This window comes from Mustelus asterias, chromosome 4 (assembly GCF_964213995.1).
Source record: "Mustelus asterias chromosome 4, sMusAst1.hap1.1, whole genome shotgun sequence".
NCBI classification, from domain to species: Eukaryota; Metazoa; Chordata; class Chondrichthyes; order Carcharhiniformes; family Triakidae; genus Mustelus; species Mustelus asterias.
The window spans coordinates 126,570,241-126,585,417 of NC_135804.1; the positions used below are offsets into that span (position 1 = coordinate 126,570,241).

The 15,177-nt window shown below is 44.7% G+C and overlaps 1 protein-coding gene across 2 annotated transcripts in view; it reads left to right on the forward strand.

Moving 5' to 3' along the window:
- The window catches only part of LOC144492391 (putative G-protein coupled receptor 174), a 53,698-nt gene extending 40,009 nt beyond the window's left edge, over window positions 1–13,689 (forward strand). The window contains exon 3 of one of the 2 annotated variants that reach the window (XM_078210398.1): window positions 10,295–13,689. In XM_078210398.1, the coding sequence (XP_078066524.1) occupies window positions 10,352–11,314 (963 nt within the window). In that variant the 5' untranslated portion in view covers window positions 10,295–10,351 and the 3' untranslated portion in view covers window positions 11,315–13,689. The remainder of the gene's footprint in view (window positions 1–10,294) is intronic. The other variant, XM_078210399.1, reaches the window with a different exon arrangement.
- Window positions 13,690–15,177: the final 1,488 nt, after the last annotated feature.

The window sequence follows — 15,177 nt, forward strand, 5'->3', positions numbered from 1 at the left end:
GATAAAGTGCCACATAATAGACTTATACAGAAAATAGCAGCACCTGGTATTCAAGGGGCAGTGACAACTTGGATACATATTTGGATAGGAGGCAGGGAGTCTTGATGAATAGATATGCTTCAGGCTCGAGGGAGGTGTGTAGTAGAAAGTGTGTAGGCGGCATGGTGGCACGGTGGTTAGCATTGCTGCCTCACAGCGCCAAGGACCCGGGTTCGATTCCTGGCTTGGGTCACTGTCTGTGCAGAGTTTGCACATTCTCACCGTGTCTGCGTGGGTTTCCTCCAGGTACTCTGGTTTCCTCTCACAGTCTGAAAGATGTGCTGGTTAGGGTGCATTGACCTGAACAGGTGCCGGAATGTGGCGATGAGGGGAATTTCACAGTAACTTCATTGCAGTGTTAATGTAAGCCTTACTTGTGACTAATAAATAAACTTTAACTTTAACTTGGTGGGGTCCCCCAGGAGTCAGTATAGAATCATAGGGGGTCACTTCTAAAATATAAGTCAGTTAGGGTCAAGTGAGATGTAAAAACTTTAAAAATCTTTTACGAGGCCCCAATCCACCTGATTCTGGGTTTAGCAGAGTTTGAAAAGAAGGCAGGCAGTCAACCTGGGGGATGGTTGGCCATTTAACTATCAGAACTATCATAATGAGACTGCATGCCTCACATTGAACTTGTTTCCTAGGCTGGCTGGGCCTCCCTGGTCTCAGGAAACCCAACAGTTCAGGATGCGGGTGTTTTGGGGCGAGGGCGTATGCTGTTAGTGGTTGGGGGGATGAAAGGAAAGGTATGTACTTTTACAGCACTGCTTGGAGGTCGGGAAAGGGTAAGACTGTTTCTCTCAGCTCACCGAGTTTGCCATCTTCCCTTGCCATCCCATCTCCCCCCCCTGCCATTGTGCACAATCAAAAGCCCACTTATCCTCCCTCCCCCCACAAACCCCAACATGCTCAGGGAACGAATCCTCCTTCTCCAAAACAATCACCAAATTAGAAGGAATGCACCCCCCCCCCTCTCCTCCACAACAAACCTCAGATTATCCCTCCCTCTTCATGCTCCTACTGACACAGCTATATTAGAATCACAAAAGATTACAACTCAAAAACGAAGCCATTCTGCTCTCATCAACTCTACGCTAGCTTTTTTGAAGAGGAATCCAACTTGCCCCACTTCCTCACTCATGCCCTGCATTCCACCCACCGCGCCCCCCTCCCCCCCCCCCCCCCCAACACTTTCTTGGGCTGGTTAGACTGGAAGGAAAGGTTGATGGGAAAAAATTTAGCTGAACAATGGGTTTCTTCAAAACAGAAAAGGTCCAGACACAGTCAAGGTAACCCTACAATGCCATTTGGCCCATCGAGCCCTCACCGACAACAATTCCAACCAGGCCCTATCCCCGTAACCCCACGCATTTATCTTGCTAATTCCCTGACACTAAGGGGCAATTTTAGCATGGCCATTCAAACTAACCCACACATCTTTGGACTGTGGGAGGAAACCGGAGCATCAAGGAAACTCACGCAAACAGTGGGAGAACATGCAAACTCCACACAGACAGTCACCCTAGGATGGAATTGAACCCGGGCCCCTGGCGCTGTGGGACAGTAGTGCTAACCACTGTGCCACCGTGCCGCCCATTCCCTTATAAGTGAAAGGTAGGGCAAACAAACCTAGAGTTCCCTAGATGCAAAAGGAAATAATAATTAAGATAAGGAAGAAAATGTGCTTATGATAGGTTTCAGTTAGAAAATACAGTTGAGAACCAAGAGGAATACAGAAGGTTCAGGGGGGAAGTGAAGAAGCATATTCGAGAAGCGAAGAGGGATTATGAGAAAAAAAATTGGCAGTCAACATAATGATGATTCCTAAAGTGTTCTGTAGGAATATAAATAGTAAAAGGGAGATACAAGGAGGAGTAGGGCTGATTTGGACTTAAAGGGAATTTACGCATGGAGGCAGGGGGCACGGTTGAGGCGTTAAATTAATACTTTGCATCTGTCTTTACCAGGGAGGTAGACACTACACAGGCCATGGTGGCAGAGGAAGAAATTCTGCCCTGAGAAGGGTTCAGAATTGATAAGGAGGAAGTGTTGATAGACTGTCAGTACTGAAAGTTGAGAAGGCACTGGGACTGGATGAGATGCATCCAAGGATGTTGAAGGAAGTGAGAATGGAAATTGCAGGGGCACTGGCCATAATCTTCCAGCCTTCTTTACACTCAGGGGAGGTGCCAGAAGACTGGAGAATTATATATATTACACCCCTGTTCAAAAAAGGTTGTAAGGATAGCCCGAGCAATTACAGATCAGGCAGTTTAATATCAATGGTGGGCAAGTTTCCAGAAAAAGTTATCAGGATGGAATTAGTAGTCACATAGAAAAATGTGAGTGGATTAGGAAGAGCCAGAATGAATTTCTAAAGGAAAAACCGCATTTAATTAACTTGTTGCAGTCTTTTGAAGTGGTAACAGATAGTGTCAATATGGGTAGTGCTGTTGATGTGGTGTCCATGGACTTTCAGGAGGTATTCAATACAGTGTCACACATCAGGCTTGTCAGAAAGGTTATATTTATATGGAATAAAAGGGATATGAGGACAAAATTAGCTCAATAATACAAATCAGAAATTAATGCTCAAGGGATTTTTTTGGGCTGGAGGAAGGTTTGTAGTGGTATTCCCCAGGGGTCGGTATTGTGACCCATGCTTTTCCTGATATATATTTATGATCTAGATCTTGGAGTAGCGGGGACAATTTCAAAGTTTGCAGATGATGCAAAGTTGGAAGTTTTGTAAACTGAGGAGGGCAGTGTAGAACTTCAAAAGGATATAGACAAGTTGGGGGAGTGGGCAGATAGGCGGCAGATGAAGTTCAATGTGGAGAAATGTGAGGTGATGCATTTTGGTAGAAAGAACATGGAGAGACAATATAAAATAAAGGGTAAAATTCTGAGGAAGGTGCAGGAGCAGAGGGATCTGGGTGTATAGATCATTGAAGGTGGCAGGGCAAGTGGAGAGAGCAGTTAATAACACACATAATACCTTGGGCTTTATTGACAGGAGTAAAGAACAAGATTATAATGAATTTATACAAGACACTAGTTAGACCTCAGTTGGAATATTGTGTACAGTTCTGGGCGCTACTCTATAGGAAGGGTGTAAATGCATTGGGGAGAGTGCAAAAAAGGTTTAAAGTAATAGTTCCAGGATTAGACACTTCATTTATGAGGGTAGATTAGAGAGGTTGGATCTAATCTCCTTGGAGAGAAGAAGGCAAAGAAGCGATTTGATTTTATAGAGATGTTCAAATCATGAGGGAGCTGGACAGAGTAGATAGGGAGAAACTGTTCCCACTCATAAAATAATCAAGAATGAGAGGGCACAGATTAAAGTGATCTGCAAAAGAAGTAAATGTGATGTGAGAAAAAACTTATTCACACAGTGAGTGGTTTGGGTCTGGAATGCACGGCCTAGAAGTGTGGTGGAAGCGGGTTCAATCGAGGCATTCAAGAGGCCATTAGATGCTTATTTGAATGGAAACAATGCAGGTGTTTGAGTAAAGACAGGAGAATGGCTTTAACTCATGATGCTGAGTTGGAGAGCTGGTGTAGACACAGTGGGCCAAATGGCCTCCTTCTGCACTGTAACAGTTCCGTGATTCTGTGAAGTCTTTATCTAATTCTTATTTGAAGGCTATTCTGTCTGTAACACCCACACAATCAGATAATGCATTGCAAATTCTAGCGTATAACAAAATTGCGAGAGTGAAGTAGGAAAGGAACATTAACCAACAAGACTGAGAAAAGAGAGAAAACAGAGATTCTACTTCAATTGAAACCTGTGTGTACCGAGTTAAAATCAAGCCTACATTAGATAGAGGGCAGGATTTTCTGTGTAACCCCGCCACTGTCAACATGGGTTTTCCGTTGAATGTGGCCAGAGAAACCATGACGGGGGTGCACCCTCAGTGGGACCAGATGATCCGGCCAGCGAGAACGGCCGGGAAATTCCGGCCAAGGAAAACACAGAAATGGAAAGAGAATTGCGAATAATGCTGAAACAGAAAATTGGGTCGAAGAGAAGATTACAGAGAGTAACGAGAAAGATAATGGGTGGGATTGTTCTACGGCCTGTTTCACGACGGCAGGAGGTGGCGCACTGCTCGCTGACGGCAGGATCTTATGGTCCCGCCATTGTCAGTGCGGTTTTCTGTTGAACGCACCCGTCACCACCGGGAAACCCATGGCACGGATGTGCTGTTGACAGGACCGTAAGATCCCACTGGCGTAAACGCCAGCAAGATTTTGGCAAAGGAGATAAGACAGGAGACTGACAAACAGAGAGCAGAATTGTCTCGTTTTTTGATTAAGTGTCAACTCACGTGGGAAAAGCAGGGTGCAGCAACCGGCTCCATTACCAGCTTCCCTTGTCATATCTTTAAACACGTGTAAATTAAGTAGGCGGGTCCCACGCACCATGCTGGTGCGATCAAGTTAGGCTGTTAGTGCTCTAATCTGGCAGTGTAATCTCACAGTTTTTCCACCAAATCAAAAATCCCCTGTTTATCTTTTCCACTCAATTGTTTCATGTGATGAACTACTCAGCACGTGTGGACAATCACTTGATTTTTATCGTCCTTGTTGCAGTTGGAATTCTGCTTCAGCACAAATTCTGTCTTGGTTAAAATTCAACCAATTGGGAAGCAAAGCAGACAAACTCTTGTACCCTTTTGCACAGATAAACCAACAACAGCATCAAAATTAGTCCAGGTTCATTGGCTAAGCTTCTTACCACAACTTCAGTTTTGGTATTTCTATATATAAGGAAACAGAGGGGCTTTCCTGTTGAAAAAAAGGAGAAATAGCTCATACTATTGCTGTTTCTCAAATCCGTGAGTGTGCCTACAGATTCAGGGTTATAACTGACAAAAACAAGGTAAATGATACCCACCTACTGCTTTGTAGAAAATATTCAGGGAGACAGAAATTAATCTGGGTCACGTTTTTAGGCCCTAACAGAGAGGTCTCGTCTGGCCTGGAATTGGGCCTCATTCAGGCTTCATCAGCATCTTTTGAGTGAGTATCCCAAGTAATACTCCCCGTGAAAAGAATGAACTCCAGCTTTCTGGTAAGTTCTGGCGAGGGGACTTGTGTCCTTGGTTGGGAGCGGGGGGCGGGGAGGGGGGGTGTGGGAGGAGAGGTGGGGTGGTGCAATGTGAAGTGGCCATCACAAGGACTGGGAAATCAGGAAGAGTGCTCTGGCTGCTGGGAGTTGCCAAAGCAGGCCCATGCTTATCAGGGAACAATCTTACACTGGGGTCCTGCGACAAGCATTAGACCTCTAAGAATAGCCAGAAATAGTGCCCATGACTTTAGCTTAGAACCGACAACTGCCACTTAAATCCACTGCTGAATTCATCACTCCTATTTCACGCACAGAAAAAGGGCACCATACAAATTTCTACCCCAGATTGTTTTATTGCCAGATAATACAAGCTCACTGCAAGTGACTGAAATACAGTAAATGGATGAAACATAAATGCCACTCCTGACTTCAGGACTGAAGGGTCGCTCAGTTGGACTTCCTTGAATCAGTTCTCACTGATCAGTAGAAGGAATATTTCTCTTAATGTGAAATGTGGGGGATGCCAGTGTAAATGGAGTCATTATATCAAATCATCAAACTCCTCGTTGGAAATGTACAATTTGAAATTTGTTTAGCTGAATCGATAAGAAAAAAAAAACATAATGGTAACTGCTGCTAACCAGATGTTGGAAGCATTACACAGAGATAAGTATGGTTGATGCGTTATCAAGTTTCAAGTCTTTTATGTTTCACATGAATGTTTGTGCTGCGATTGGTCACAGTATTCAAGATGTGGCCTGAAAAGAGCAGATGACATCCTATTGATTGGACGATATAGCTCAGCACTCTGTGTGGTTTGCTAACTGTTGTTCCATTGTGACACTGCTTGGTTTGCTATCGCTGCCAGATCTCTTTCTGCCTCTACACCATCTAATTTAATGCCATTTATTAAATATGCCAACACTGCATTGAACTTCTGCCACAGTTTTACTGGCTTGCAGATCTTCATGCCCAGCTGTTCTCCTAGGTTAGTATCATCACCGGCTCACATTGCGATTCAAAATCCAAGTGATTTCCAATCTGTGGACCTAGCACACATCCCTAGGGCACTCACTTCATCTTCCCAATCCACCAGCAGTCCTCCGATTAGAAACTGTTGATTTTTCTCTTTCAACCAATTCCCAATTATCTCAAAACATTTCCTTGGATAATCAATTGTCCTTTTGATTAACTCAACCGCAAGTCATCATAGTATGTGTTAACGTGTGCTAACCATGCCAATTTTGTCAATAATTGGACAAAGTAATAAATCCTGTTACAAAATCCAACTCAATCTGCCTTGTATTCTTAAAACTAAGATCGAGTTCTTGGTTATGAATGGAATTAAACTCTAACGGATTAATACAAAATTTGTAAATACAATCAGTTAAATTAATGCAAGCTCGTTGGTGGCAAATGTCAGAATTTATTTTTCATACATTATAGTTATTTCGCTCCAAATTTAATATCATCTGGAGACATGGGGGAAGAGAAAAAAAAAGCAAATTCCAAATAGGAGCTTAGAAACCAGAACATAGCTCAAATGCTCGAGTTGCATGACAGGAATGTCTGTAATGTATTGTACAGCTTTTCATTGGACTTTTATTTCTATTGTGTGCAGGCTGCAAATATAAGCTCCACTGTGGTGGACTAAGGGCATCAGGCACACACTGTTGGGGATGCCTCCATTTCATTCCTGGAGATAAATTTATTTCTCTACATGGATGACATGAATTCAACCTCATTAGCTCCACCCTTTGTTCCATTACCTCCATGACTTCTCTGTTTCAGTTGGAGCCCTGGGCAAGCCAGAACATTCTCCAGCTGAATATTACAGCATTAAAGCTGAAAGCATCCAGTTCAGTCCAGCTTCCATTTGAAACTTCACATCGAAGTTTCTCTTTCTCTCCATCACATACTCTGGGCAGCTTGTTCAGCCATAAGGGCACCATCCCTATTCATGGGTTAACCATTGATTCAGATCCCAAACCTGATCCATTAAATTCTCAGGACGTCACATGCTCGGGACCCTTCCTTAATCCCTAATTCACAAGCGCCTTGATTTACCTTTCCATCACTTCCAGGTTTAATTGTTTTGGACGCTCCTCATCTCCACACAAATCCCAGCCCATCCAGAAATCCACCTTGACTTCCATCCTGACAAGATCCCATGGGACTGCAGGTGTGTCTTGAGATGGATAGAAAGCTGGTTATCAGATAGGAAGCAAATAATTGGCATAAGTGGGTATTTTCTCAATTGGTAGGCAGTGACTAGTGGGGTTCTGCTGGGATATGTGCTAGGACCCTAAATGTTCACATTATGTATTTATGATTTGAAAGAGGGAACTAAATGTATTATCTCCACATTTGCAGATGATGCAAAGTCGAGTGGGAGGGTGAGCAGTGAGGAGGATACAAAGATGCTTCAGCACGATTTGGACAGGCTGAGTGAGTGGGCATTAGCATGGCAGATGTGGTATAATGTGGGTAAATGTGAGGTTATCCATTTGGTAGCAATAGTAGGAAGGCAGATTATTATTTGAAATGGTGTAAATTGAGAGAGTGGATACTCAGCAAGACCTTGGTGTCCTCGTGGATCAGTCGCTGAACTTAGCATGCAGGTACAGCGGACAGTAAAGAAGGCAAATGGTACGTTGACCTTCATAGCAAGAAGATTTGAGTATAGGAATAGGGATGTTTTACTGCAACTGTATAGGGTGTTGGTGAGGCCACACCTGGAGTTTTGTGTGCAGTTTTGGTGTCCTTATCTGAGGAAGGATCATCTTGCAATAGAGGGACTGCAGCAAAAGTTTATCAGGCTGATTCCAGGGATAGCATGATTGTCACATGAGGAGAGTCTGAGTCAGTTAGGATTGTATTCATTGGAATTTAGAAGAGTGAGAGGGGATCTCTTGAAACTTATAAAATTCAAACAGGAGAAATTTCTTTACCCAGAGAGTGGTGAATGTGTGGAATTCAGGACCACAGAACGTGGTTGAGGCAAAACGTTGTCTGATTTCAAGAAGAAATTAGATATAGCTCTTGGAGCTAAAGGGATCAAGGGATATTGGGGGCGTGAGGGGGGAGGGGGGGGCACAGTGGCGGGGAGGGCGGATCAGGACGTTGAATTTGATGACCAGCCATGATCAAAATGAATGGTGGAGCAGGCTCGAAGGGCCGAATGGCTGCTCCTGCTTCTAGTTTTTATGTTTCCAGATCACCGCTATTGTCATCATACCCACTCCGTGACTGTGTTCCACCCTCCCACCCTCTGAAATTGTTTCTCACCCACTATCCCATCTCACACCTTCTTTTGACTGGCATCTCTCTGTAAACCACTCTACCTTTCTGTTTCTCACTTCCTTTAAGACATTGCTTTGATTGTCTATCCTAAAATCTCCATCTTGGTGTCAATTCTTGTTTGATTATGCTGCTGTGAAGTGCATTGGGATGTGTCTTGGGTGTTATATTAATGTTATGTTGTTACTGTTGATTCGTGACATGGTTTCCATCCCCTGTGAGCCCCACCCTCGGTCAGTCTTCATGCTCTATGACGCCACCATCTGTAATTCACTTCCCAAACCACCCCTCTCTCACTTTCCAAATCCTATTGCTAACTCCCTGAGCAAACTTTTTAAAATAAAATTTAAAGTTTATTTATTAGTCACAAGTAAGGCTTACATTAACACTGCAATGAAATTGCTGTGAAAGAACAAAGAACAGTACAGCACAGGAAACAGGCCCTTCAGCCCTCCAAGTCCCCTAGTCACCACAGTCCAGCACCTGTTCGGGTCAATTCGCCTAACCGGCACGTCTTTCAGAACGTGGGAGGAAACCGGAGCACCCAGAAGAAAACCCACGGAGACACAGGGAGAACGTGCAAACTTCACACAGACAGTGACTCAAGCCGGGAATCGAACCCAGGTCCCTGGTGAGAGGCAGCAGTGCTAACCACTGTGCCATCAAACCTTCTCTCTGACCTACTGCCCAAGAGAGTCACAGAGTCATTTCAACACAGAAAGAGGCCATTCAGTCAGTTACATCCATGTCAGCTCTCAGTGGAGCAGTCAGTCTCACTCCCCTGTTCTACCCTTGTAAATTGTGTAACTTTCTTTTTCCAAGCACTGTTTTTGCCACCATTGCTGTGACTCTTTGCACTGCACCACATACAGGTGACATTAACACCATAAAATGTCCTAAGCTGTGTCACAGAAGTGTTATCAGTGACATTGGCAGTTATTTCTAACCGCAATAGCAACAGGTTCTTCTAATTAACTGGACGTAAACTTGAGCAGATGTTGGAAATGCAGGAAGTGGAGGAAGAAAGGTAAGGTTCGTGCATCACGCCAGGGACTTTTCAGCACAACCAAGTGAGATGTTAGAAATCAACTTTACAAATTAAACTGACTCGGGTGTGATAAGCCACAGAAGGCTGAAAACAAGGAACGGGCTCATTGCCACCTTAAGACAGGGCCGTTTTGGATGATTTGGTGTGTGAGTGGTTAGGATCCGGAATGCACTGTCTGAGATTGCGATGCAAGCAGATCAAATCGATGCTTTCGACAGAGAATTGAGCTTTACCCGATGAGAAATCAATTGCTTGACCACAGGGTAGAGGCGTGGGACTAGATGAGCTGTTTTTGCAGAGAGCGAGCATTGACACAAAGGCTGAAAGGTTTTTTTCTATGCCGGAACCACTCTCTGATTCTATGTAAGTGGAGGTGCAATGGTTGGGCCACGTCCCAAGAATGGAAACATTGTTCATAGCCCTGCACACAGAGGGACGAGGGACAGTAAGTTGAGAAAGACAGAGCAAGCCTTAGACATGCCGAGTGACTTATCATGAAAGAGATTAAGGTGACTGATGTGACCAGGTTGCTTAAAAATCGACAGCAGTTGGTAGAGGCCGGAATTCTCCGGCCTCGCTCGCCCCGCCCCCACTGCCAGCGAGAACATAATATTTTCACTCAGCCCAATCTCTGTTCAGAGCAGCGGGACTGGAAAATCCCAGCCGCGGGCGAGGTCGGAGAATTCCGGCCAGATCCCTCTTTGTTCACATTGCCGGTACTAAGCTGGCGGATAGGAATATAACGGTTATTGTGCGCGAATGCTATTTATCCGAGGGGGGGAAATAATGATTACCTCACAGGCTTTCTCTTTTTCTCTCAGCAGCTCGTACAGTTGGTAAGACCTTCTTCTCAGCGAACAGAAGCCTGACGCCAGGGAAAGATGTTCATGAATGAATCCAGTCTGTGCCCACAGAAACATTGGGAGAATGAGATACCCCTATACGCGATCGTCTATGGAATAATCGTTATTCCTGGCTTGTTGGGCAACAGCGTGGCCTTGTGGGTTTTATTTGGAAACATCAAAAGGGAGAAGAAGGCAGTGATATTCATGACAAACCTAGCCATCGCTGACCTGGCACACATGTTGTCCTTGCCCCTGAGGATCTTTTACTACATAACCAACAACTGGCCTTTTGGAAAATTCATGTGCTTGTTCTGTTTCTACCTTAAATTTCTCAACATGTATGCGAGCATCTTGTTTTTGGTCTGCATCAGCATCCAGCGCTGTGTATTCCTGATCTACCCCTTCAAATACAGTAGCTGGAGACGCAGATACGACGTGGGCCTGTGCTTTATTGGCTGGGTGGTGGTTATCCTCATGTGCATGCCATTCCCCATCATGCGGAACACAGACTCATTCAACAGCTCACTTTGTTTTGCATCTCTTCCTGTGAGGCAAGTCAACCTGGGATCTTCCATTGCAATGCTCACGGCAGCAGAGCTCCTGGGCTTTGTGGGGCCCATCATCATCATTATTACTTGTACCTGGAAGACTGCGCGGTCATTAAGAGAGAACAGCACGGTGCCCAACAACCTAGGTGGAAAGAGAGCCTTAAAGCTGGTGTTGATGTGTGCCATTGTGTTCCTGGTCTGCTTCGCCCCCTACCACATATTCTTCCTATTGAACCAGCTGACATGGTTAGACGTCATTACGGACTGCACCATGCGGAGGAATATCCATATCCTGCATTCAGTATCATTATGCATAGCCAGCACGAACGCCTGTCTGGACCCTGTCATCTACTACTTTGTCACCTCTGAGTTCAGAGAGCAGCTTTCACGGACAAGCAGCTTCCTCGTACGGAGCCGCCACTTGAGCAGAGAAAGCACCACGAGTCGATAATCTCCACACGGTTCAGATAGTATCAGACAAACGGTTTGGGATTTGTTCTGTCCACTGATCTGTCTTGCAACTGGTCACCGGTGGGTGTTCTAGAGGATCAGAAATCACTGTAATGTGCATCTAATGGCCAGTGATGTTTGGAGCATCATTCATCTCGCAACAATTGTTAATCCATTCCTTCCAAGCTACCAGAAATGGGAGCAACAGCAAATGTAAAGACCAATATAAGTCGCTAGTAGTGTTTGAACGATTTCTTAAACTTTCCTGCAATTGTGTGTTTTATGTACTACCTGCCTGATCAGCACAGATTCGATATACGTTTTCTACCACATTTACCCACAAGGACAAACGTTTGCATTGTAGCTTTCAATCAGACACCTGGACAGCGATTGTACTCAATTATTCAAATGCACGATAGGGGATTACCAATGCTTTTCTCAACAACATATTACTGCCTACTACCCATACCAAGGTCAGTGAACAGGGAGTCATTCATTCTGGTTGGAAATTGATTGAAATAATAGTAAGTAATGGGAATCATTTCTACAGGAAAACAAATGGACTGGTCATTTTAACCGGATATCAATGTGCAGTGTGCGGGCTGATATTGATAAGAGCTCGGAACTGATTCAGTGCCGGTGACACGCGCTTCAGGCCAGTTTCGTGATGTTTGAAGCAGTGTCGCGTATTCCACTCCAAGAGCAAAACAATTGTGGATGCTAATCAGAAAATCGGAATCTGAAAAATTGAGAGTTTTGCTCCTTTCCTGGAGCTCCACACACGATGCATGTGTATTCGGGGTTAAATATGTCTCTGCAGTTATAAGGAATTTCCCTCCAATTTGAGGGCATGTAGTTGCAGAAATGAAAATGTTTGTGTAATTGTGAATTGTTGAAGCAGATGGAAAGATTTCTGGTTTGCTGTTTTATCTTGCTGTTGCCATTTTGCACCAAGCAGATAAGCCCCAACATATCTGACCAATTAAACTGGCTTACGCTATTCCGAACCTTAGGCAGAAAGATTCCAGATGAGTTTCATTGACAAGAAACTGACCATAAAACAAAAAAAGAGTCAAACCCTAGCTCCATTTACATTGCAAAACACGACAGTTATTCCACAAATAAACAGAAGCTAACAACAAGAATAGGCCATTCAGACATGTTCCAACATTCCTTTTAATTTCTCGGACTTTACTCCATCTCCCTTGAGATCTTTTACCTGATAAAAATCTATCGATCACTATCCTGGAAATGTTTTTTAAAATTTTTATTCCATCCAAGGAAACAAATTCAAATTGAATCGAATTCATGGTCCCCACGAGAGGGACAAACAAAATCCAAGCTGACAAGATGAGGCACTGTACCCCATCCTGGGCTTGATCTCATGCTTCATCTTAGCCCAAAGGCCAAATTTCATTAGGCAAAGCCTCTGTTGAACCTCATTGGCTACCCTGATCATTGACTCTCCCCTAGCCTGGGAGATCAAAGTGCCTGATCATTGACTCTCCCCTAGCTTGGGAGATCAATGTGCCTGATCATTGACTCTCCCCTAGCCTGGGAGATTGAAGTGCCTGATCATTGACTCTACCCTAGCCTGGGAGATTGAAGTGCCTGATCATTGACTCTCCCCTAGCTTGGGAGATCAATGTGCCTGACCATTGACTCTACCTTAATTGACCCAGAATGCATCTCTCTCTTCTCCAGCTGAACACGTGACATGGTTCCAATTGTTCCCTCCACGATACAGTAAATGGCAAGAGACTTGTGTTTGCTTAAGAACATGATTGGCAATTGACTCCACCAATAATTTCAAGAATTCAGAACAATTACAGCTGGCAGCCTTAAAATGGACTTTAGCAGCAGAGTAGTTAGTGCATTGCACCTAATGTATAATGTTCCAGCTGAATAATATTAAGCAGCAAGTTTCTGATTTGCTGTGAGTTTTGTCGCATGATAGACATTGATGTTTTATTCATTAAAAAAAGGTTTAATTCGACTATGTTTTGGGCATTGCACATGATACATTTTTATTTTAGAAAGGAAAGCCTCACATGTTTCCTACTGATGCTAATCTAGTGAAAAATAACTGCACTCCAATTGAGAATTTACATTGATGAGACCTGGTGCTTTAAACGGAAAAGGTTTGACTGCAGCTGCAAGTTACTGCCACTAAACTCCTGTCCGCAGTCCAGCAGTGACAGGATGGGACCTAATAAATTTGCTTCACTGTTAGCGGGTTCACATCTAGCCTGCTGTTTCAGCTATCCGTTTTCAATTCTCTGACAAATCACTCTGGATGTTGCCAGTCCGGTCACAGACAGGGCTATTGAAGCTATTTTAAAGTTTGTTAGTCACAAGTAGGCTTACATTCACACTGCAATGAAGTTACTGTGAAAATCCCCTAGTCGCCACACTCTGGCGCCTGCTCGGGTACACTGAGGGAGAATTTAGCACAGCCAATGCACCTAACCAGCACGTCTTTGGACGGTGGGAGGAAACCGGAGCGCCCAGAGGAGACCCACGCAGACGCAGGGAGAATGTGCAAACTCCACACAGACAGTGACTCAAGTCGGGAATTGAACTCGGGTACCTGGCGCTGTGAGGCAGCAGTGCTAACCACTGTGCCACTATGCCCCATGTCTGCATGGGTTTCTTCTGGGTGTTCCGGTTTCCTCCCACGGTCCAAAGATATGCGGTTTAGATGGATTGGCCATTCGCAATTGCCCCTGAGTGCCAGGGGGACTAGCTAGGGTAAACACATGGGGTTATGGGGATAGAGCCTGGATGGGATTGTGGTCAGTGCAGACTTGATGGGCCAAATGGGATTATATGATATGATTCAGATTCCGGCTTGCAGGGAAACTAAGCAACTGGTATCATTATGAGGTTATACTTTTGCCGAGGGAATTAATCACCTTCGGTGAAACTTTGGTCTCCGTGATATCCAAAGTAAAGACAAAATAATCTTTAGACCAGGGGTGGGATTTTCAGCCCCCCCAACCTAGCCCCCACCCATGGCGTGTTTGCCAGTGGCAGAGACAACTTGTCATTGGCCGGTGGTGGGATCTTCCAGTCCCGCTGCTGTCAACAACATTTTGAATTGTTCACCAGCTACACCACCCTCCTGAAGATCCCACCGCGGGTGGGGGGGCGGAGCGGGGGGGAGCTGCTGAACATCCCACTGCAGGGGCCCAGGAAATCCCGTCATGGGAGTGGGGTGGGCTGGAGGGGGCGTACAGAAGATCCCGCCATCAGGAAGGGCTGAAAAATTCAGCCTTGGGTTGACGGTCTTATAATTTGCTCATTAGAATAGTCTTTTAAACATGCAGAAACCTCTGCACCACATTTAGAGTAATTTTTGGATGCACTATTTAAATTAAAAATGAGGCAAAAGTATTAAAGGACTGATTATGAAAAACAACACCCTTCCTTGGATCAATATAATACAATCAGTATGGATTATGGGGGCTGCTGGATCCAGGAACTGATCCCAGCCAAACTTCCTCAGCACACTGATTGTGCCAGTTAAATGCCCTATAGTTTCTTATTGAGAGTGACTTTTCCAGAGGTTTGGTATGTGAGAAGGGCAGGTAAATACTATTCTTTCACTCTGACCTCTGCAAGGAATCACACTCGGGGTGGCACAGTGGTTAGCACTGTGGCCTCACAGCATCAGGGACCAGGGTCCAATTGGGACCTGGCTTTGGGTCACTGTCTGTGTGGAGTTTGCACATTCTCCCTGTGTCTGTGTGGGTTTCCTCCCACAGTCCAAAGATGTGTGGGTTCGGTGGATTGGCCATGCTAAGTTGCCCCTTAGTATCAGGGGGGCTAGCTAGGGTAAAGGCATGGGGTTATGGGGATAGG